Source organism: Fragaria vesca, linkage group LG3 (genome assembly GCF_000184155.1).
Source record: "Fragaria vesca subsp. vesca linkage group LG3, FraVesHawaii_1.0, whole genome shotgun sequence".
In the NCBI taxonomy this organism is placed as follows: Eukaryota; Viridiplantae; Streptophyta; class Magnoliopsida; order Rosales; family Rosaceae; genus Fragaria; species Fragaria vesca.
Window position 1 is genome coordinate 18,101,560 of NC_020493.1, and position 20,404 is coordinate 18,121,963.

The window sequence follows — 20,404 nt, forward strand, 5'->3', positions numbered from 1 at the left end:
CCCTTTTTTTCATTCAGCATGGGTTTCCTTGTGATCATATCCTCTCAGTTTTGGTATGAAAATTTATCCAGGTATACAACACTACTAACGATACATGAATACATCTTCTATTTTAGTGAGATGCCTATTCTATTTCTATTAACATTCTCCAAATCCTTTACTCCTGTCACCATATCCTCCAGTTTTGGTGCAAAAACTTACAAACAACTCCAGACTATGCAACTTTAACATTTCATTGCAATTTGCAGGTGCCTCTACTGACAAAAAGAACTGGGAGTTTTGTGTCCTACAGCATCAGGTTCAGATTCTAAGCCGCTCTGGTAAAAGATCATGACCACACTCTCAAGCCTCTGGTGCTTGCGGTGCAAGATCATCATCCTCTTCCGGTACAGGTGGTGCTTGCGGTGCAAGATCATCATCCCCTTCCAGTAACAGGTGGTTCATCATCATTCCCCCGAGGAGGGTAAGGTGGTTGAGGTTGATGTACAATTACATTGTTACCAATTACTGCTTGAAGTTGATCAAGATCCCCAGCAGGTAGAGGTGGTTCAGGTACAAGTTGAAATACAGGTTCAGGTCCAGGTATAGGTTCTGGTAGCACTGCTTCATATCCACTCACTATTTGGTTTCCATTCCAATATGAGAGCCTCTCCCTGCTCAGAGTAGATTATATCAGTACTGGTTAAGACTTGTTAGTTGTGCAGTATTCACTATACTCATTTCTGACTTACAAGTTAAGCTTAGATCTTCTTTCATTTAGCACTAAAAAGCAAAGTTGTGCTGCAGGCACTCGAACCTGAACAAGAAGTTACTCAGATAAAAAGACTAATACAATTCAACTCCATTGTATAGATAAATCACTTAAGAAAAGAGATGTATCAAACTTACATATTTGAATCCCAATGCCAGATTGCAGGACTTACAATGTACCCTTTGCACTCTATCCTCATCTTGAAGGTCTATGTAGTTCACGTTTGTACTGCATTTCAAACATGTAATACATCAATTCTATATAAAAAAATAAAAAAAAGCACGTGTAATTCATCAGTTTCTGAAATCACGTAGGTGGTATAAGTACAAGCTTCCTAGTAGTTTTGCATAATTTGTGTTTTTTTTTCTTTTACCAACTGTGCTTGGTTCCTGCCTTAGTCTTTACTCCTTAGCACTCCAAATTCATTATAAAATAACATATTCAAGGTTCTACTCTTACAGATGTTGAAAGATACAATCACCGGTGAACAGTCCATTCTGCAAAAGGAACCAAAACCAAAGTTAAGATGAAATCAACCTTCATTTTGATTCAGTTTTTATAAGTAGAGTCACAGACACTGATTTACATTGCTGATAAACTTAGTGTGCTATAATGGACGTATGAAATGGACAACTAAGAACCAATAATTTATACCTTATTATTACCATTCACAAGTAACAGAACTGATCAAGGTTTGACAAAGAAACTAATAATGCAATGAAATGCTACTAAAATTCACAAAAGTTTGACTACAATGTGGTAGAAATCAGAAGGCAACAAAAAGTCAATAAATATACAGTAAGACATATCAAACCAAATGCATCAGAAATCCACTACAAAAGTGCTTATCCAGATCCTGCTGAAATTCTCAGACTTTGAATTGCAATGCTGTTGAAATCAAATTTCATCAAGAACCCAATTTCAGAAAAGTAGGGAGTATCAAACCAAAGACATCAGGGACCCAATTCAGACAATTATGGAGTATCAAACAAAAGACATCAAGAACTCAATATAGAACTAATACAGGCATCAAATCCTACATAGATTAGCATTTTTGGAAACTAAAGGGCTCCAAGAACCCAATTAAAAATATGATCTTTCTTGAATGCATCATCCAAAATCAAAAGCAGCATTGCCTTAAGTCTTTAGATTGACATTTTCTTGGGATATAAACACTGATTGAGAGAGAGAGAGAGAGAGAGAGAGAAATGTACCCTGTAAACTCTTTGAATGAAGTTTCACTCCAAGACGATGTAGGTGTGGCATCTGCTGCACACGTAGTAGTTTGTACTTGGAAGGAAGAACTGCATTTTGAAACGAATGCTGAAACAGAGAGGAAGACGTTGCTTCTGTGAAATAGAGAATCAGAGCTTAGAATGTGAAAAACTAAAACAAAGAGTTCAAAGAATCAATCTTTGAAGATTAAAGAAGCAAACCCAGAAATCTTTCTCTTTCTCAGCAATGAAATGAATGAGTGAGAGAGAATCCGAGAGAGAGAAAGAGATAGTTAGAGCTCCTTGGGTGTATTTATACATGTAAGAGCTGCAGTAGAATCAGTTGGGGAAGTTTGTTTGTTAAGCAAGGCAGAGAAGTTCGTTACAGAATTCAGTTACGAAATAGTGCCAGCGTGGAGAAAAGGAACGACTCGCTCACTCACGAGTTTACTTGATTTCTTCAGTGGGGCATTGTATCGAACAGCTTATATGCATAACGAAACCAGGCCTTCCAATCACGGCGGCGGCCTGGTTCCGGTGGCATGGTTCTGAGGTGGGTTCCGTTACCAACCCGGGCCTGTTTCACTGTAGTCATTGAGAGATGGGTTGAAGGGTCTGATGGAATTGAGCAGCAGCACGGCAAAGACAGTGTTTTAATCCAGCAGAGATTCTGTGATTTAATTCAGAGACCTTGTCATATATACATTTGGGGGCGGGAGAGGGAGAGGGAGAGGCCAGCCTCAAAAGCCCACCGAAAAGTTACCGCAAGTCCATGATAATAAAAAGAAAAGAAAAGAAAAGAAAAATAAAATAATAATAATAATATAGTAATTAGTAAATAATGAAGCAAAAGTTTGCCATGTAAATGATTTAAAACGTCGTAATTTTTATAATCTAAACATGATTCCAGCGAAGAAAGAGTTCGAATGTTCAATTATGATTGCTCTTTTGTAGCTTCAAAAGTTTGAGATTTTCCATTCCCAAAAAAAAGAAAAAAAAAGGGACTTATTTGACCATTATTTTTCCTGTGGCTTCTTTTATCTACTCTGATTTATACAGATTTTGCGAAGACAGCAGTCATACGGCAGCGCAGCCTAGGCTTCACTTATGCTTAAATCTTAAGATAAGATGTTGATATCATGATTTTACTGAACTTACGAGCTTAAGGTAGACTTGCTCCAAATCTGATATCATTTAGACCTGTTTCTTTAATCGACTGAGCATAGTTGCAGCCTTGTTCTCAGTAACCCGTACTCATTCCCACATAACACAGTTGAGTTTTACCTGTTATCCATTATTACATTACATACAGAGGGCAGTGATGTCACCCCTAATGTTCATGGTGGTTCTGAAAAATAAACCGACTGTAATGTTAGGATACAGAACTACTTGCACAGTAACTGTATCATGGACTATGAGCAAGAGTTACAAGACATCTGGATAACAATAATTAGCAACCAAATTACCTTTGAATTATTACCACATGTAGCATGTTTAAAGTAAGAAGAGAGAAATAAAATTTCGTGTTTCCAGTCCTACTGAAACTATCACGTTGATTGCAAAGTGAGCAACTCGAGACGGATAAAAGAGAGATGTATCCAAAGTCCAAACATCAAAGGCATCAGGAATCCAATACAGTAGAGAAACAACAATCTAAAAGTTATAGAACTAGAGGTGTTACTCCAACTCTGTGATGCAGAAGGTGGTCTAGTTCCGATGAGATAGGTAGAGAACAATGCACTGTACATGAGCAAACGCTCTGTTAACTTCAGTAGGAAAAAATGTCCTCCAACAGAAGTTCACTCGTGCCTTAAAAGAAAGACTAAAAACTGAGGAAATGTTGCTGCTGTGAATTCAGAGTTATATTATAGAAGATCAAAGAGCTTTTACAGTTTGAGTACATCATACTAATCTATGAAATTCGGAACAAGTGGCAAAGAAGAACACCTAACGAACAACATAATGACTATAGAGAGCTTGTATCCTCAGGATGTGCAACTTCAACAAAAAGCAGCCTCCCATCAACCATCTGCACAAACAGTAAATATGGCTTATCACAAACAATACCCAAAGTCATTTATAACAATCCAGAGTTTTTCAAATTTTCAAAACACACAACTGCAATTTCTTGGTTCATACTTCATACTTTCATATTATACACTTATCAATTGGGGTTCTTTTTTTTCTCATAGGGACAGAAAATGAGAAAATTACCCTGCCATCCATGACCTTGATAGCCTTCTGTGCCTCAACCTCAGACTTGTATGTCACAAAACCAAAACCTTTAGGCCTTTGGGTGTTAGGGTCTATCACTAACCTAGCTGAATTGGAAGATAACAAAACACAAAGGTAAAACCATTGCTCACAAATTTCCAGAATTAAGATGAAGAAACAATAATTTGGCAATAGATAGTTCTGGGTATTAGATATACCTTCTGTAACATCTCCAAAAGGTGAAAACATCTGCCTGAGTTTTTCCTTGCTGGTGAATGATGATAATCCTAACCCACAAAGCAAAGGGTCAAATTATGGTTTCATAAGGAACCCGAAATACATGACTTTGAGAGTGGAAGTTAGTACTGCTAACGAAGAGCGTCGACCCTAATCTTTTAGCCATCTCTCTGATGGTCTGCTCCGATTCCTCAGAATTCTGTTTACCTAAGTTGGGCGGCGTCTGGTAACAGAGGGCTTGCTTAGGTACTGAGCTGCAGTCGGGTTACTTGATCACTCATAGTCACAGTCACATGGAGTTGCCAGACCCAATTATTATGACTTAATTTTGGGCCGCTTGGCCCAATTAGGCGTCTTTCATGTCTCCGTTATTCTTTGTGAGTCCACGTTTTTTTTTTTTTTTTTTGATATAGGCACGTCTTTGTTTTGTTAGTGCAACTTCTGAATGGCATAATTCTTAGAATCTTAGTTCCAATTTCCAAACAGCATTGATCAGAGAATGCAACTTTGGATCTTACATTAATGTGAAATGTAATCACCATTTCACAGATATGCGAGTACAGTGAAGCAAATGCTCTCACATAAAAAATATGAGGTCATAAGTTCACTGGTCTATGTAAGAGCTCTAGTACAGAATCTCTCTAACATGCACTCCAACAACTACAAGCTTCATACTTTCTTTGCTTTTGCACACTAATCAATCCATATTAAGTAAGTTTAGTGTGTGTGTATCACATAAACAATGATGGATCTTGCTATTAGACGCTAAAGCTCTAATTCTAGCCAAATATTGATAATCCATGGATGTAACAAAGAAAGTATATAAGATACTTCTAAAATATTAGAGAAAATTAAAAATTTAGACAAGGAAATGAGTACACTAAACCTTTAGGACCGTAGACCGTCAACAACTTGAGCTGCATCCTAACCTCTAAGTTCAATTTCAAAAGACATATAATTAGAAGCAGAGGCAAGTTCTCTAGCAAAAAATTATGTGTCAATTGTTCACATATAAATTATTTTCCAATTCCTATGAAACTCATTATTGCCATGGAGAATGTATGGGGAGATCACTGGTACAATGGATGATGACACCACAACAACCGACTTGCACGAAGACTTGGAGACACTCTTCATCCACTGACTGACTTTTGATGCTGCTTTATGGTTGAGGCTACGAAGCAGCGGTTGAGATTGATATCATCTGTGGCAGTGACCTAGGAGTGTCTTGTCATCACCAATATCCTCTGTGTTTAGAAGCACAGATTTTCCTCTTTTATTTTTTGTATAAAAAGAATTGAAAATAAAATTGTATATTAGTAGCATTTTATGTATACTTTCTGACACTTGATGCAATAATGTATTCAACTTTTTATATGAATAACTATGAGAGATCAATCCATCTTGCATATTTCCCACCCAATCGTGAATTACATCTGATCGAGTCAGTGGATATATTCCACTCTCCATTCTGTATCAAACACAATATCGTCAGTGAGCACATTCCTACAGCATTTTAATAAACCGTACAGTAAACCAATTGCATCATTTCCATATCATCTGTACATGGCTTAGTTCTGGCCAACATAAACCATCTTGCCATTTTGGAACATGCAACAGCCATTGTACACTCCACTCTACTAAATACACAACACCAATTGATGTAAAGATACCACAAATCTGACTTCACTTTGCCTCAGCTTTATATATGTAGAGTAGCCAAGATCAATTCAATTTGTCTGAAGGACATGATCAATTTACAGGATATGATCTGATTGAATCTTTAGACTTGATCGAAAGCCTGTTTAGGCTTTGCAATTATAAATTAGATAAATCTTGTATTTTCAATTTCAGTACTCACATTTGTTCCATTTGGTGAAGAATACTGTCAATTTCTTTGGTTCTGTGTTTCCTATGTTACATGACTTAAATCGTAAGGCTGTATATTTAGATAATTAGATGCTATATTCAGTTGGTTTTGATTTGTTCTCATGTGTATTCAGGAGTTCAGGTCCATTCCTCCTGCACAGGCAGTAATGTAATAACATATGGTATGTGCTTAGACCAAATGTTTCGATCTACCCAAGAACCAGAGGCATGCAGGGGATTGCAGGCAGTACATAGTACACCTCTTCGAAACAGGCAGGCAGTAATAGGTTTGTTCTATGAGAAATAGAAAGAGAAAGATTGTTAGAGTTACTGAGACTTTGAGAGAGTATGTATGGAGATGAATTCTTTGAGAGATCATTATAACTTCCTTAGTGGATTTGTGGGATTCTGTGAACATCACAGCTATATAAATAGGTTGATGATTCACAGCTTCACTACAATTTCGGGTAATGCTCGATCTGATCATACCCTTCAGTTTCAGCGCAAAGAATATATCAACTCTGGCAATCTATCAGCCCAAGTTAAGTGGAGAGTAAGATTTGATGCCGTACCATATTAGTGATGCAAGAAGACTCATAGCAAAGAAAGCAAGTCAGAAGTCATGAGCTGCGACATTGTTGAAGAAAAGTTCCCACATCGAAAACAAGTGAAAACTGGAGTTGTTCAACTAAGACTGCACATGTGGGTAGTTCAAGACCTTACTTGAACAGGATCTGTTCTATAAGATCGTACCTCTATATCCTTGACTTCTAAGGAGACAGGAATCTAAACCTGGTGGATGAATCATGACCATGCGATCAGAGCGTGATTAACGGCTGGTGATCTTTGGGTCACCATGGCTGTTGATGATCGTTCTCAGCTTGGTTCACTTAAGTTTGGGGTGGTCGCTTGGCTGTCTGACAGGTTCCCCCCTCTCTTTTTCTTTTTTTGATCTTCTTCTCCCTTCTCTTGTAAAACCTTGTAATGTTTAGAGTTGCTCATGACTTGAGTTGCTCAAACCTTGTAATGTTTTGGGAACTTCCTTGTAAAACAAACATTCATAGTTCTGGAGATAAGATGCTGTTTCCGACTTCCTGTTGTTGATATTACATATTAGCTACCATTTAGGCCTGTTTCTTATGCACAGTTACTCCGGCCTTGTTCTCACCAATCCATATTCACTATAAAATAACTCAGTTAAGTTGTACCGGTTATCCATTATCGTATGGGTTTATACAGATTTTTGGAAATGTGACCGTTAATGCTCATACTTCATAGTGGTCCTGACCTGACTCCTGACTTCAGAAAACAAATCGATAGTAGTGCTAGGATACACATAACAATATACTTTAAAAATATAGTATAGGAAAAAGGCAGAATTGCTTAAACCCAGGAGTTCTATAGAGAGAGAGAGAGAGAGAGAGAGAGAGAGAGAGAGAGAGAGAGAGAGAGAGAGAGAGAGAGAGAGAGAGAGAGAGAGAGAGAGAGAGAGAAGAAAGACACGGCAAGAGAACTGGAAACGAATAATTTGCAACCAAATTACTAATGAACTACTACCATACACAAGTAGCATATTTAAAGTAAGATGCTCAAAACAAGGAAGTTCCCAAAACAAAACCATGAATGTTTCCAGTTCTGCTGAAAACTCTAAAGTTGATTGAAAATTGAGCAACTCAAAAGGCACCGAGACTTCAATAAGAAAGTAGCATGAACATAACGCTACACATATATGAAACAATATGCCCAAAATGTCATTGGAATCAAAGGGCATGAAGCATTCAATTTGAAATTGAGATCTGATAACAGGCATCAAGAATTGAATACAGAACTAGAAGAATATAGTCCTATTCAAAATTCCCAAAACTTGGTTACAGACTGACACTAAATCAAAAACCCATAGTTAGAGACAAGCAACATTCTGCCAACATATTTCATTTCCTAGGGATCGAGCAGATCCATCCAGAGATAAAACGAAATTACAATTATACTACTCATTTAAAACCCTAACCCTAACCACACAGATCCGAATTGAAACCAATCCACAAACCCAGAGTCCTTCAAGAGCTGGTGAACTTGGTCACCGCCTTAGTCCCCTCAGAGACGGCGTGCTTGGCCAATTCACCAGGAAGCACAAGCCTCACAGCGGTCTGGATCTCCCGAGAAGTAATCGTCGGCTTCTTGTTGTATCTGGCGAGCTTAGACGACTCCTGAGCGAGCTTCTCGAAGATGTCGTTGATGAAGCTGTTCATGATGCCCATGGCCTTGCTGGAGATCCCAATGTCAGGGTGGACCTGCTTGAGGACCTTGAAGATGTAGATCTTGTAGGTCTCCACGCTCTTCTTGTTCCTCTTCTTCTTCTTGTCTCCGGCGGCGGCTCCGGCCTCCTTGGGGAGCTTCTTTCCGGCCTTGGGTTTCTTCTCCGCCGGGGCTTTCTCCGCCACGGTCTTCTCTGCCGGCTTCTTCTCGGCGGGCTTCTTCTCAGCTTTGGGAGCCATTGGACATGAGAAGAGAGAGAGAGAGAGAGATTTTAGGGTATCGGGGAATTTGGGAGGGTAGCGTAATCGATTTGGGAATTGGGATATTTTTCTGAAGAGGAGTGAGGCTGTGAAGAATTATATATATGTTGGGTGGTCTCGTTCCATTGGTTAACGGAGCTCCGCGCAGATCGCTGAAGTGGATTGATTACGGCCGTCAAGTTTTCTGGGGAAAGTTTCAGAAACGACGGCTGAGATTAGATGAAGTGATTTGTATCGAAAATCCCAAATGGCCCAGTTACACCCATATGAACGAAAAAAAAAAAAAAAAAAAAAACTTTGTACATTGACACCTTTACTCATATTATTATTTGGAAGGGAAAATGATATAAACAGTGTATCCCAACTAAGACTCGTTCATTATAAGTAATATGTTTTTTCTAAAAAAAATGTATATTATACATAAACAACATGTCGGTGACCTTGAGACCTTATTCTTGTCTTGATCTAAATTTTTGTATATAATATCTATAATCTATAGATTAATATGCATCTACGTGTGTTTACGTGGCTAAATTAATAAAATCGATGTCCCCTTCTTGAGTATTTTGTGTAGTGATTAAGGAGAAATGAGAGTTAAAACTAGGCAATTAAGGCCTAATATATGAAAACAAAGTTTCATACCTCATTCCCAGCCAAAGAGTTGTCCAAGAGCATCAATGACGAAGTAGGAAATTGAATCTAAAGAAGGGAACTTTTTTTTTTGGTCAACTCAGAAGAAGGGAACTTAAGAACAACAATTTTCAGCAGCTTGCTAGGTTGCTAGGTTGAGTTTTCAACAAAGAATTCGAGGAATTTTTTTGTATTCCTTATGGCCATGGATCAATTCAAAGTTGTATAGAAGTGTTTTACTTCATTCTCATGTCAAGAATCATTCAAAAAGACAGTAGAAAGCTCAAAGTTATGAATTTATTGAATTCCAAAAATTAGATTTAGAAACAGGAATTCCGGCGGACCTTATTGAAACGTAGTTTTTGGAGGTTTTTTTCGGTTTCAAGAAGAAATCTATTCTGGACAACTTCTTCACCAAAGTTGTAGATCAGATTGATTACTTCACTTTAGTAACAAGAATTGTCAATAACGGTGGACGAATGATGTAGTTCGGTCAGCTCAAAGATGGCAGGGAATATAGCAGAAAAGCTGAAAGTTTTGACAAAGTTCACATGAAGTTGATTTTGGGTGACGAATTGGTGGACTTTTTGGAAGGTTTTTACATGGGTTTGAAGGCCATTATCTAAAGATTATTGGAGCCTTAATTTCGTGGAAAATCAGACTGAGGATCAAGATCAATTTGGTTAAAGAAATCAAGTCCTAGATGGAAAAGGAAGTTGAATCTTCTTATAATTTTTAAATGATTAATATGTATCTAGGTGTTTCGTGTGAATGAATTAATAAACTCGATCTCTCCTGATTAAGTTTAGAATGGTTTGTTCCATGTGTGTTGTTTGCATATGCATGAATTACAATATTATTTGCGTTATTATATATTTATTTTTCACGTCATATGATGTTCTACATCTACTAATTATATCCCAATTGTCGGTAATCATGGATATCCAATTGCACCAACCCATGACGAACGTTACTTCTCTCTCTCCACAGCAACTGTGAGAAATGGATCTGGAAAATATCTTGTGGCTTTCACCGGAGGTGGTGACCGGAAAATAGACCTCCAGGACATGGTCGGGGCTGGAATATGTGTTCAAGCATATTATTAGTTTATAACATGAATTCCAACACAACCCATTATAAAAGGTTGCCACTTGCCACTAAACACCAAAGTAAGGCGCCAAATGAAATTTTCCACAACTTAAATCCAAACTGTTCCCTCCCAAAACTAAGTTATGGCGCCAATTTGAAATTTTCCAAAATTCTTAAACCCAGTGCCTATAGTCCCTCGCATACTGTACCAATCCCACCCAAATCTTTATACATTATTATCACTGTATGATCACTCAAGTGACTCAACCGCTTCCGAAAAACCTAATCAACTTTTGAATGTAAAAACATTAGAAAATAAAAGAATATGAAATCAAGTTAACAAACAAAAACTAACATCCAAAGCAATTTAATGAAAATGACTATCAATTCAAGATGGTACTGCGAGGAACAATGAAAGATCGAAATTCAACAAGTTTTGATGTCATCTAATTTCAAAGAGATAATCAAATATCAATTCTAAATCAGGTGAATTCAACAAACTGGGTTTTTCAGATCATATTCAAATTGACAAAAGGACCTTCAAAATACTTATGGGCAAGCAATTGGTCCATCCAAGTCCAGTATAGGCAGCAATTCAAGATTTGAAAGTGCACAAATCCATAACATAAGAAACCACCGTCTTTCATCTCATGAAAAATAGAGCAATTACGTATCTACTAGTAGATTAAAAACCTAAATCTAAACAGATAACTAAGATGATTTCAAAGCCAATCTAGAACCCACAACCATTCAAGAGCTAGTGAACTTAGTCACAGCCTTAGTCCCCTCAGAGACGGCGTGCTTGGCCAATTCACCAGGAAGCACAAGCCTCACAGCAGTCTGGATCTCCCGAGAAGTAATCGTCGGCTTCTTGTTGTACCTCGCAAGCCTCGAAGACTCCTGAGCGAGCTTCTCGAAGATGTCGTTGATGAAGCTGTTCATGATACCCATGGCCTTGCTGGAGATCCCAATATCAGGGTGGACTTGCTTGAGAACCTTGAAGATGTAGATCTTGTAGGTCTCCACGCTCTTCTTGTTTCTCTTCTTCTTCTTGTCTCCGGCAGCCGCTCCGGCCTCCTTGGGGAGCTTCTTGCCGGCCTTGGGCTTCTTCTCCGCCACGGTCTTCTCAGCAGGCTTCTTCTCTGCTTTGGGCGCCATTGGATTTGAGAAGGAGGGTAGAATTTAGGGTTGGGGAATTTTGGGGGTTGCGAATTCGATTTGGGAATTTGGGATTCTTTGTGTGAGGGACTAGTACAGAGAAGGGTGAATTTTATACATGTGGGGAGGTCGCGTGCTATTGGGCAATTCGCGGATCACTAAGCCTCGCCGTTGGATTTCTCTTGGTAAAGGTTCCCTGTCGACGGTTACGATTAGCTGAGTTTGAATTGAGGAGCGCCAAGAATCTCAAAGATAAAATTGATTCCCAATTGTTTCCCACCCATTATTTGGTAGTCACGAACGAAAATTTGGAGGAAAAATCAAAATGGTTTGGCCTATTGCTGGTGGCTTGGTGCTACTCCTTATCTTTGTCTTTCACATTTTCTTGTTTTTGAGGAAATTATGAATTATCATTAGTGGATAAAGAGCATGTCGTTACAAAAATTAGAAAGTATCAATATGATCAATAAATTTTCATTAGTTTGATAAGCTGCAGTGCACCAAGTCGTAGTGCCTCAAGCCCTCACATATGTATTTTAGCAAATTATAAAAACCTCAAAAAGTTAATACTCCTTAAGGTTATTCTAAATTAACAATTTTGTAATCATTAAGTATGATGGTAAAATGGTGCTAAAATGAGTATAAACACTTCCAGATAAGATTATGTTTGGAGTTGCTCTAAGACGATCTCTAGTAATGTGACTATGAATATTGAGATGCGAGTGTTGAAAGACTGATAAGAAAATATGGACGAGAGGTTGCACACTTATACCATACGGCGTATTGAAATGGCTGCATTGCGTCCAATTTTTTTGTCAAATGATTATCATCTGTAGTGAATGCGAAGCATGGCATACTTTTTAAGCATATGGGCAAAGAACCATAACAGTTTTTTCTTGAATCTGAAGCGTCTTTCAATGCAAGTTGTACCCATAGTTATACCAGGAGCTTGATCACCTTGAAACATTATGACAATTTGGTTAGAATTGAAACAAATACTGGAATTAAGCTATGGCCAATTGGTTAAAGGGGAACTGGAAGCCTTTAGTTTGTATGAAAACCACATTATCTGAAGAATATCTTCTATCTGAAGTAGTGTTTGGTGGGATGGCTTCAGCATTATCGGATTTCATTATGCAATGCCTTCTTTCTTTCAGGTTTTATCAAACACTTTCATTTTCTCGTTATTAATTGGGGTAAAAAGGGGAGATTCGGCGTTAGTGGTGAATTGGCTAAAAATGGATGACTGACGGTGAATTTGTTAGACTGTTAGGTGTAGCTGAACCTGAACCTTCCAAGGGTCTTTTGCACTTTGGCTAGGAAGAGCTGGAGCATTGTTTCAACTAACATAACAAATCTTTATCATGCTTGCAGCCACACCTCATTCGAATCAACCAATCATAAGTATAGAAACACTAGAAGCAGGACACAGATGCACATATGCTAGCATTCTTGCAGGTTTAAGTTTATCTCCCAGAGAACAGCTTGGCTTTAACCCATCACAACCAATACAGTACTAGCAAACTTCATGACATTCAGGAAACTGAGAGGAATAATTTCAGAATTGTATATAACAACTGTACAGCAACTTCCAAATGAACCCCTCATCGAAAAAACTTCCAAATGAACCACAAAAAGTATAAAACCACACTGTGGAAGTCAAGTTTTGAGCACTAACCGCGAGATTCACAGATAACCAGAGCCTCAGACAACAAAGCCAGAGAACAGGTGAAAAAAAACCATAACCGGCATTTTATAGCACAAAATTGATATAGTTTCACAGAAAACTATGAGAATGAAGCAAGTCAAGTAACAGGAAATCAATTTACTTCAGAATGTTACAAGTCTTGGCCTGGGCATCTGATGGCAAACAATCTTTTACAGTCTGAGCCAACTTAATATTGAATTGGCAAGCAGCCAGAACATATCATCCACAACTGCCAATGGCAAGTTCATCCCAAATCCTATCATTTCGTATTGACAATGAGATATTTCAGTTTACACAACTAATGCAACCATGAAAAGAAGCTACAAACTAGAAACCAAACCACCAGAAATAGGCAAATCCGAAAACACTAAACTAACGACCAAATTTCAAGACCCCAAAATGATTCAACCAAATTGAATCAACAACTCTTGATCCTATTCTGGAAAAATGTAACCACAGAAACAAATTCAAAGTCCACATTTTGTTCATTTCAAAGAGACAATGTATCAAACACCAGAAGAGCCCAAAACTATATGCATTTCAGTTCTTAATTTCAGAGATTAGCAAACACCATACGAGCAAAATAGGATAGCCAACCCAAATTTCATATCAAGTCGATCATGAAAATTATTGACAAGCTATATACTGGTTACATAACAAGCACAAATCTTATAACACAACGGACATAACCAACCCGACTTAAAATGACCACCCAAAACATTTTTACATCAAGTCCCCAATTCTGGATGGACAGACACAGCTTTCAGTCTGAATTAAATTACTTTCACAGAGAGAAGGTTTCAAACACCATGTGTACAAAATAGACCACTCCAATCCCAGATAGAAACAGAAAATTCATCCACAAAAGATGAAAAGGCAACAAATCCATATCATATCAACCGTCAATTTCATTTAACAACGAGAGAATTACACAGCCACTAATTAAAAACCTAAATCTGAACATAGAACAACTAATAGCAAACCAGCTAGTTAGTCCTGAACCCTCCACACTTCAAGAGCTAGTGAACTTGGTCACAGCTTTAGTCCCCTCAGAGACGGCGTGCTTGGCCAATTCACCAGGAAGCACAAGCCTCACAGCAGTCTGAATCTCCCGAGAAGTAATCGTCGGCTTCTTGTTGTACCTCGCAAGCCTGGACGACTCCTGAGCAAGCTTCTCGAAGATGTCGTTGATAAAGCTGTTCATGATGCCCATGGCCTTGCTGGAGATCCCGATGTCAGGGTGGACCTGCTTGAGGACCTTGAAGATGTAGATCTTGTAGGTCTCCACGCTCTTCTTGTTCCTCTTCTTCTTCTTGTCTCCGGCAGCCGCTCCGGCCTCCTTGGGGAGCTTCTTGCCGGCCTTGGGCTTCTTCTCCGCCGGGGCTTTCTCCGCCACGGTCTTCTCTGCCGGCTTCTTCTCGGCGGGCTTCTTCTCAGCCTTGGGTGCCATTTGGGAAGGAGAGAGAAAAGTTAAGGTTTGGGAATTTGGGGGAATTGAGAGAGATTGGGATCGAGAGGTGTTTGAGTGAGATTTGCAGATGTGGTGGTTTTGATATATAGGGGAGAGAAGTCTCTTCTTATTGGCTAATTTAGGCTTCGCGCGGATTGATGACTTGGCGTCTCGATCTGCCGTGGAATTGCTTTTCGTAAAAGAGTGGATGAACGGTTTAAAGAAGAGTTAGATTCAAATTTGCCGACCAGCAAATTTTGATGACCACCATGACCATCAAATCACAACCACCCATATCTCTCTCTCCTCCCTCTCTCTCCTCTCTCCTCTCTCTCTCTCTCTCTTTTTTTTTGGATTGGATGGTCATTACCGGTCATCAAATTTGTTGGTTGGCAAATTTGATTCCGGAAGAGTTTGGCGTGGATAGGTGACTTGGCGTGTTAGTGGACCGGATGTTGGTTTTCCTTGCTGGAAATGACAGATTTTTCGTTGCTGGAAATTCCTTTATGAGAGTACACTCTTCTCGTATGGCACCTTCAAAATCACCAGGAGGGGATGGGATGCAAATTTGCCAACCAGCACTATTGTGTTGGTCATGAGACCATGAAGTAAAATGCTGCCACCTATTAAATAAGAATCCATTAATTAAGATAACCTTAGTTAACTCATGATTTTGGTTGTCAAGTGGCAGCATTTTACTTGATGGTCCCATGACCAACACAATTGTGTTGGTTGGCAAATTTGCATCCGAGGGGATGATGGTTTGTCAGCGATTTTTTACCAGGGGTTTTGGAACATAATTGGTGATGAAGTCTCTACTATTTGCTTGAGTGTATTGAATGAGTCAATATCAGTCCAACCTTTCAATCATACGTTGTTAGCGTTGATCCTTAAAGTTTCAGCTCTGACATTGGTGTGGATTTTTATCCAATTGGCCTTTGTAATGTCATCTATAAACTAGATGCCAAGATTTTTGCAAATCGTTTGAAGAGAGTTTTGCCAACGGTCTACTCATAGTGTTTTTGTTCTAAAAAGAAATATTCTTGATAATGTTATGATTGGTTTTAAGGTGATGCATTTTGTGGATAAAATTGATGATCTCAACATGGGGTCAATATATATTTGTTATACTTAATATCTAATAACCCCAGCCCTTGATTTGAAAGAAGATTGAATCTTCACCGTTGAAACCTAAACCCCGATCCCAAATGCAGACCACAATCTCTCATTATCTTTGCTTCTCACTCTCCCAAACCCATATACTCTCGAAGAAGAAGAAGTGAAGAACTAAATCTCATATTTAGTTTGCAAATCCCTACTCATCTTTAGTCTCTCTAGTCATCTACACATCTCTACTCTCTCAGTATTTCACAAATCCTTATTCGTAAGAAGAATAGAAGATGGATCGGCAAGCTCCCAAGTCCCAATGTTAGGCAATCTAGCAAGGTTTGTTATCGACTCATCTCTACTCTTTTCTTGTTGATTTGTTTATTTATGTTGTCAAATTGGATTGATGATCGATGTTGCATGTTTATGTTGTTGTTGTTGTTGTTTTTGCTTAGATGGTTGATGATTTAATCTTCCTTCCTTTTTTTTTGGGATGGGCATGTCTATGCAACACAAAATGTTGCAGATTCATATCCCCAATTAGGACTTCGGTTGGAGGCCCAACCATATCGATACCAACTTTTTCAGCCGGTAGTGGTATCAGAATTCGCCTATCATTGTGGGTCGGTACGGTTGGCAGTTTTGGCATTTTGAGTCGATTACCATACCCAGCCCAACCCTATTAAAATGGGTCTTTGTCAATTGTCGGTATATGCACTTTGTGTGCTTTATATGCCTTAGATAGGTTTTTTTTATTTAGTCATATGGTCGCAAACTCCTAGTACCAAGATGAAATTGAGTGTTGTCGAGTTTATTGTCCGACGGTAATATAATAAGAAAATTGCATTATTATAATAAATTTAGTTATCTTTCCATCATGTAAGTGTTATGACAAAGCAAATACACTATTTGCTAGTTGGTGTTTGTGATTACATGTACATTGTAAAGATTTCGAAATGGTGCGTCTCTTGTCACCTCACAAACCACTTTACTCATCCCACATTCGCTTCACACCTACTTATATATTTTTAACTACAAGTCTATTTTGTTCACCCATTTACAATATCTAAAAAACAATTTTCTCAGTTTTACTTTATTCACCCTACATTCTCTTCTCATCCTACATATATTACTTTTTAAATTTAGATTTATTTTATTCACCTTATAGTCGCTAATCTTGGGATTGAGAATCCTTCAAACGACTATTACTTTGAAAAAGCTCTGACGCTGTTAAAAAAAAAAAATCAAATATAAGTGAGCGAATAGACTTAAAAATTTACATACAAAATCAACATGTGAAATAATGAGTAAAGGGATAGCGAAGCATCAATAAAAAAACAAGAGAAGAAAAAAAAAACACAAACAGTTCACCTCATTTTCATATTGAATGCTATCATCTTCGGACTCTATAAAACGACCGAATATGATAAATTTTGGGTTAGAGTTCATGAAGTACGACTTCATCCACAACAAAAAAAGAAAAAAGAAAAAAGGAAGTGAAATCCACACACCCTAAATTGTAATCCACACACCCGCTTTCTTTTTTAGTAACTTAAATTTTGTTCTTATTTACTTAAATTTTGTATTCATTTGATAATGATTACTAAAAATGAAAAATGGGTGTGTGGATTTCACATCCTAAAAAGAATATGTAATTCGTAATTGATGAAGTATAAACAATAGAGACAAAGAGATCTAGTAAGAGAATAGAGAATCGTTATCTTATTCATTGATAGGAGCTCTTTATATAGGGAATTACAAAGTACTAATATGATAATGATAAAGAATACATAGTTATATTCTAACTACATATCCTGATGGCATAAGACCAAGACACACATATAGAATATCCTATAACACTCCCCTTTGTGCCGCGTGTATACATGCTGAAAGGTGCATATGGTGTTGCCTCGTCAAAACCTTGTCAAGTAACAAAAACCCTGTGGGAAAAACTGAACCTTGGTCGAAGGAGAAAAAAGTACAACGCACCAACTACTTCATTGAGAACTCGATCATGTGATGCTCCCCCTGATAAGTATCTTAATATGAGAGACTTGATAAACGCCTCATTCCAATGCTTTTCACATATTTCTCAAAAGTATATTTAGACCAAGAAAGCAAATATGCCATGTGTAATGATTAACCTTAACCAAATACATTCATGAACAACTTCATGTTGATCAATGATCTCTGCAAGAGACAAACGGTGCATGCGATGTTGCCTCATTAAAAACCTTGCCAAGCAAAAACCTAGTGGTACAAAAGTCTTGATCTAAGGGAAAAAAAGCACAACATGGTTGATATGACACAACCGCACACTTCACATTTGATAATGACATGCATGTGCTAAACTCCCCATGAAGTTTGCACCTCCCCCTGATCTTTACACCAATTTCACTATTTTCCAGTGAGTGAGATTTCATGTAGGTCCCTTGGAATTTGACATACGAAACTTGACAAATTCTGATTTCGCTTTTGATGTGTCTTTGTTATGTAGGGATAGAATAAGCCTCAATCTTTCATACCCTTTGAGTCTTTGAAAGAATGAAATTACCATTACATTGGCATTGCGTGGGCGCATAGCTACACTTAACTTTATAACTTTTCATAGCGAATGAGATGTGAAGTCTTTCGTATTGTGTTGAGTATATTGATGTGTCTTATTGTACTTAGATGGGAATTCCATCTCTTAACACATATTTGTCATCTTTCTTTAGACAAAACAATAGATCTCTCTTTACAGTAAAGACTTTGATTAATCATGAGAGTATATGTAGGCCTCACTAGTTATATAGCGCCTAAGCCGATTGATGGAAAATCATCATCAATACAGTCATCGAGTGCCTTTTCGAGATCGTGTCTTCCCAAGATCTTTTCCATTCTAACTTCGGATGTTGATACATATCGACATCTCTTGATCTCTCAAGAGTCCATATAAAACTGGAATGAACACGCAAAGTCATAATTCACCATATCCCTTCCAAATCAAGTAGTTACTTAGTGTGCGTTTCAAAGTTCCTTTTGCAAACGCATGCTCTTGTGGTCTGGAGCCACTTGATTCGGATGAATGAAGTCCATTTAAGATCTTCATATATATCTCTGATCCCGTAGAGATGTTATATATTATGACCACATTTATAGGTTGCATGTTCAGTTATTCGAAAACTACCAAACTGACAAAGTAACGGAGTACAATGACATCCATTACAAGAGCATCATCGTAGTCGATCCTAGTACATGTTAATGAGAGATCTTGCGCCATAAGGTGAGTCTAAACTTTTATTCTTACTACGCTATCTAACAAAGGCATAGTTGATAGAGTTTACATTTGCGGTGTCGGCATCACTTGTCCAAGGACCTACCTCTTTGTTATGCTGGATCGCATCTTTCCATTAGGCCGATCGACTAAGTTGATATCCATCAACGAATGGTGGTTCGATAGTAGACTCATTATCCCACATCCTCATGTACACTAGTGTAATATTTATAGAGATCTCTATATGGATTTGATTTGACATTGAGATGTCCTCCAACGATAATCATAATTCAGATTTCATGAGACAGATTTGAGTATCACTGATCAATGGATCAAGTTGTGCCAAGCTCGCTTTTCCTAGTGCGAGAAAGTATCAAACCTAAGGGCCTCCCTTTTTTTGGGGAGCCACACGACCTTGTGACACCAATTTTGTCACTATATGGCGTCACCCTATCACCGTCTATGGTGATGGCGTCAAGACCAACTCCTTTTGGTCGCGTCATGTTCTTGACGCCATGTCCTCTTAATAGGACATCAATCCTTGCAAACATATTTGCAGCATGTAACCTTGTTACTTTAACACTTTAAGCATTTGAGATCAAAATGCTGATACCACTTATTAGGGTATGCCCCCTAATTGAAAGAAGAAGAACTAAAAATACAGTAAAGAAAGAAATTAAAACTCAGATAATTCATTCACATCAACAGAATGGGTTTGAGATATAGTCCGATCTAGCTATCCACACAGGACACGTGTCTAGCATGAAGCGGTGGAAACTAACACCACCCTAACAAGATTAATCAGACTAATTAAACAAGCTTAAGACTTAAGTAGTCATGTGATGCTCACATAACTTCTGTTACATATGATTTCTCCTTCTTACTACAGATAAGCTAAATATAGATAATTCCTTAACAATTGTTAAGCTAATCAAAATTTTCTAACTCTTAATAGTTAGCTAGGTACATACTATAGAGCTGTGGAGGCGGGCTTGAGTGCTTGACACAAGAAACTAGAGAATATGCCCAAATTGAGCTCATAAACACTTAATGCGGAGGAGTGTTTTATTTAAGAAACTGGAATTTTTAAAATAAATTTGTTTGAATTTTAGTGAAAATTTAGGCGGAAATATTACCGTTTAATTTTTAGAACCTTAGGCGACGGAATATTATTTTGTCGCCTAAGATATTAATGTTTTTTTTTT

At 37.9% G+C, this 20,404-nt stretch overlaps 3 protein-coding genes across 5 annotated transcripts; all 3 read right to left on the reverse strand.

Moving 5' to 3' along the window:
- Positions 1-3,671: 3,671 nt before the first annotated feature.
- On the reverse strand, positions 3,672-4,670 carry LOC101300514 (polyadenylate-binding protein, cytoplasmic and nuclear-like). Of its 2 annotated transcripts, XM_004294547.1 has the most exons (4): positions 4,546-4,670; positions 4,398-4,466; positions 4,180-4,286; positions 3,672-3,994 (listed from the first exon to the last, which is right to left on the reverse strand). In XM_004294547.1, the coding sequence occupies exons 1-4, from the start codon at positions 4,580-4,582 to the stop codon at positions 3,932-3,934; spliced, it is 276 nt and encodes a 91-aa protein (XP_004294595.1). In that variant the 5' UTR covers positions 4,583-4,670; the 3' UTR covers positions 3,672-3,931. The 2 variants fall into 2 exon arrangements, with proteins under 2 accessions (XP_004294595.1, XP_004294594.1); XM_004294546.1 differs by having other exon boundaries at positions 4,180-4,632.
- Positions 4,671-8,014: 3,344 nt separating this feature from the next.
- Positions 8,015-11,763, reverse strand: LOC101300990 (probable histone H2B.1-like). The gene is made up of 2 exons (XM_004294548.1): positions 11,279-11,763; positions 8,015-8,767 (listed from the first exon to the last, which is right to left on the reverse strand). The coding sequence occupies exons 1-2, from the start codon at positions 11,676-11,678 to the stop codon at positions 8,343-8,345; spliced, it is 825 nt and encodes a 274-aa protein (XP_004294596.1). The 5' UTR covers positions 11,679-11,763; the 3' UTR covers positions 8,015-8,342.
- Positions 11,764-13,963: 2,200 nt separating this feature from the next.
- On the reverse strand, positions 13,964-14,907 carry LOC101301276 (probable histone H2B.1-like). Of its 2 annotated transcripts, XM_004294550.1 has the most exons (2): positions 14,825-14,885; positions 13,964-14,746 (listed from the first exon to the last, which is right to left on the reverse strand). In XM_004294550.1, the coding sequence occupies exons 1-2, from the start codon at positions 14,834-14,836 to the stop codon at positions 14,399-14,401; spliced, it is 360 nt and encodes a 119-aa protein (XP_004294598.1). In that variant the 5' UTR covers positions 14,837-14,885; the 3' UTR covers positions 13,964-14,398. The 2 variants fall into 2 exon arrangements, with proteins under 2 accessions (XP_004294598.1, XP_004294597.1); XM_004294549.1 differs by having other exon boundaries at positions 13,964-14,907.
- Positions 14,908-20,404: the final 5,497 nt, after the last annotated feature.

Excerpts from the sequence above, each read along its gene's own strand:
- LOC101300514 (XM_004294546.1), bottom strand. The coding sequence starts at position 4,428 with ATGTTTTCACCTTTTGGAGATGTTACAGAAGGTATATCTAATACCCAG. Across the intron at positions 3,995-4,179 it reads TCAAGGTCATGGATGGCAGG|ATGGTTGATGGGAGGCTGCT; the intron begins GTAATTTTCTCA and ends CTGTTTGTGCAG.
- LOC101300990 (XM_004294548.1), bottom strand. The coding sequence starts at position 11,678 with ATGGCGCCCAAAGCAGAGAAGAAGCCTGCTGAGAAGACCGTGGCGGAG. Across the intron at positions 8,768-11,278 it reads GGCTGTGACTAAGTTCACTA|CTGAGAAGAAGCCCGCCGAG; the intron begins GCTCTTGAATGG and ends TGGCTCCCAAAG.
- LOC101301276 (XM_004294549.1), bottom strand. The coding sequence starts at position 14,836 with ATGGCACCCAAGGCTGAGAAGAAGCCCGCCGAGAAGAAGCCGGCAGAG.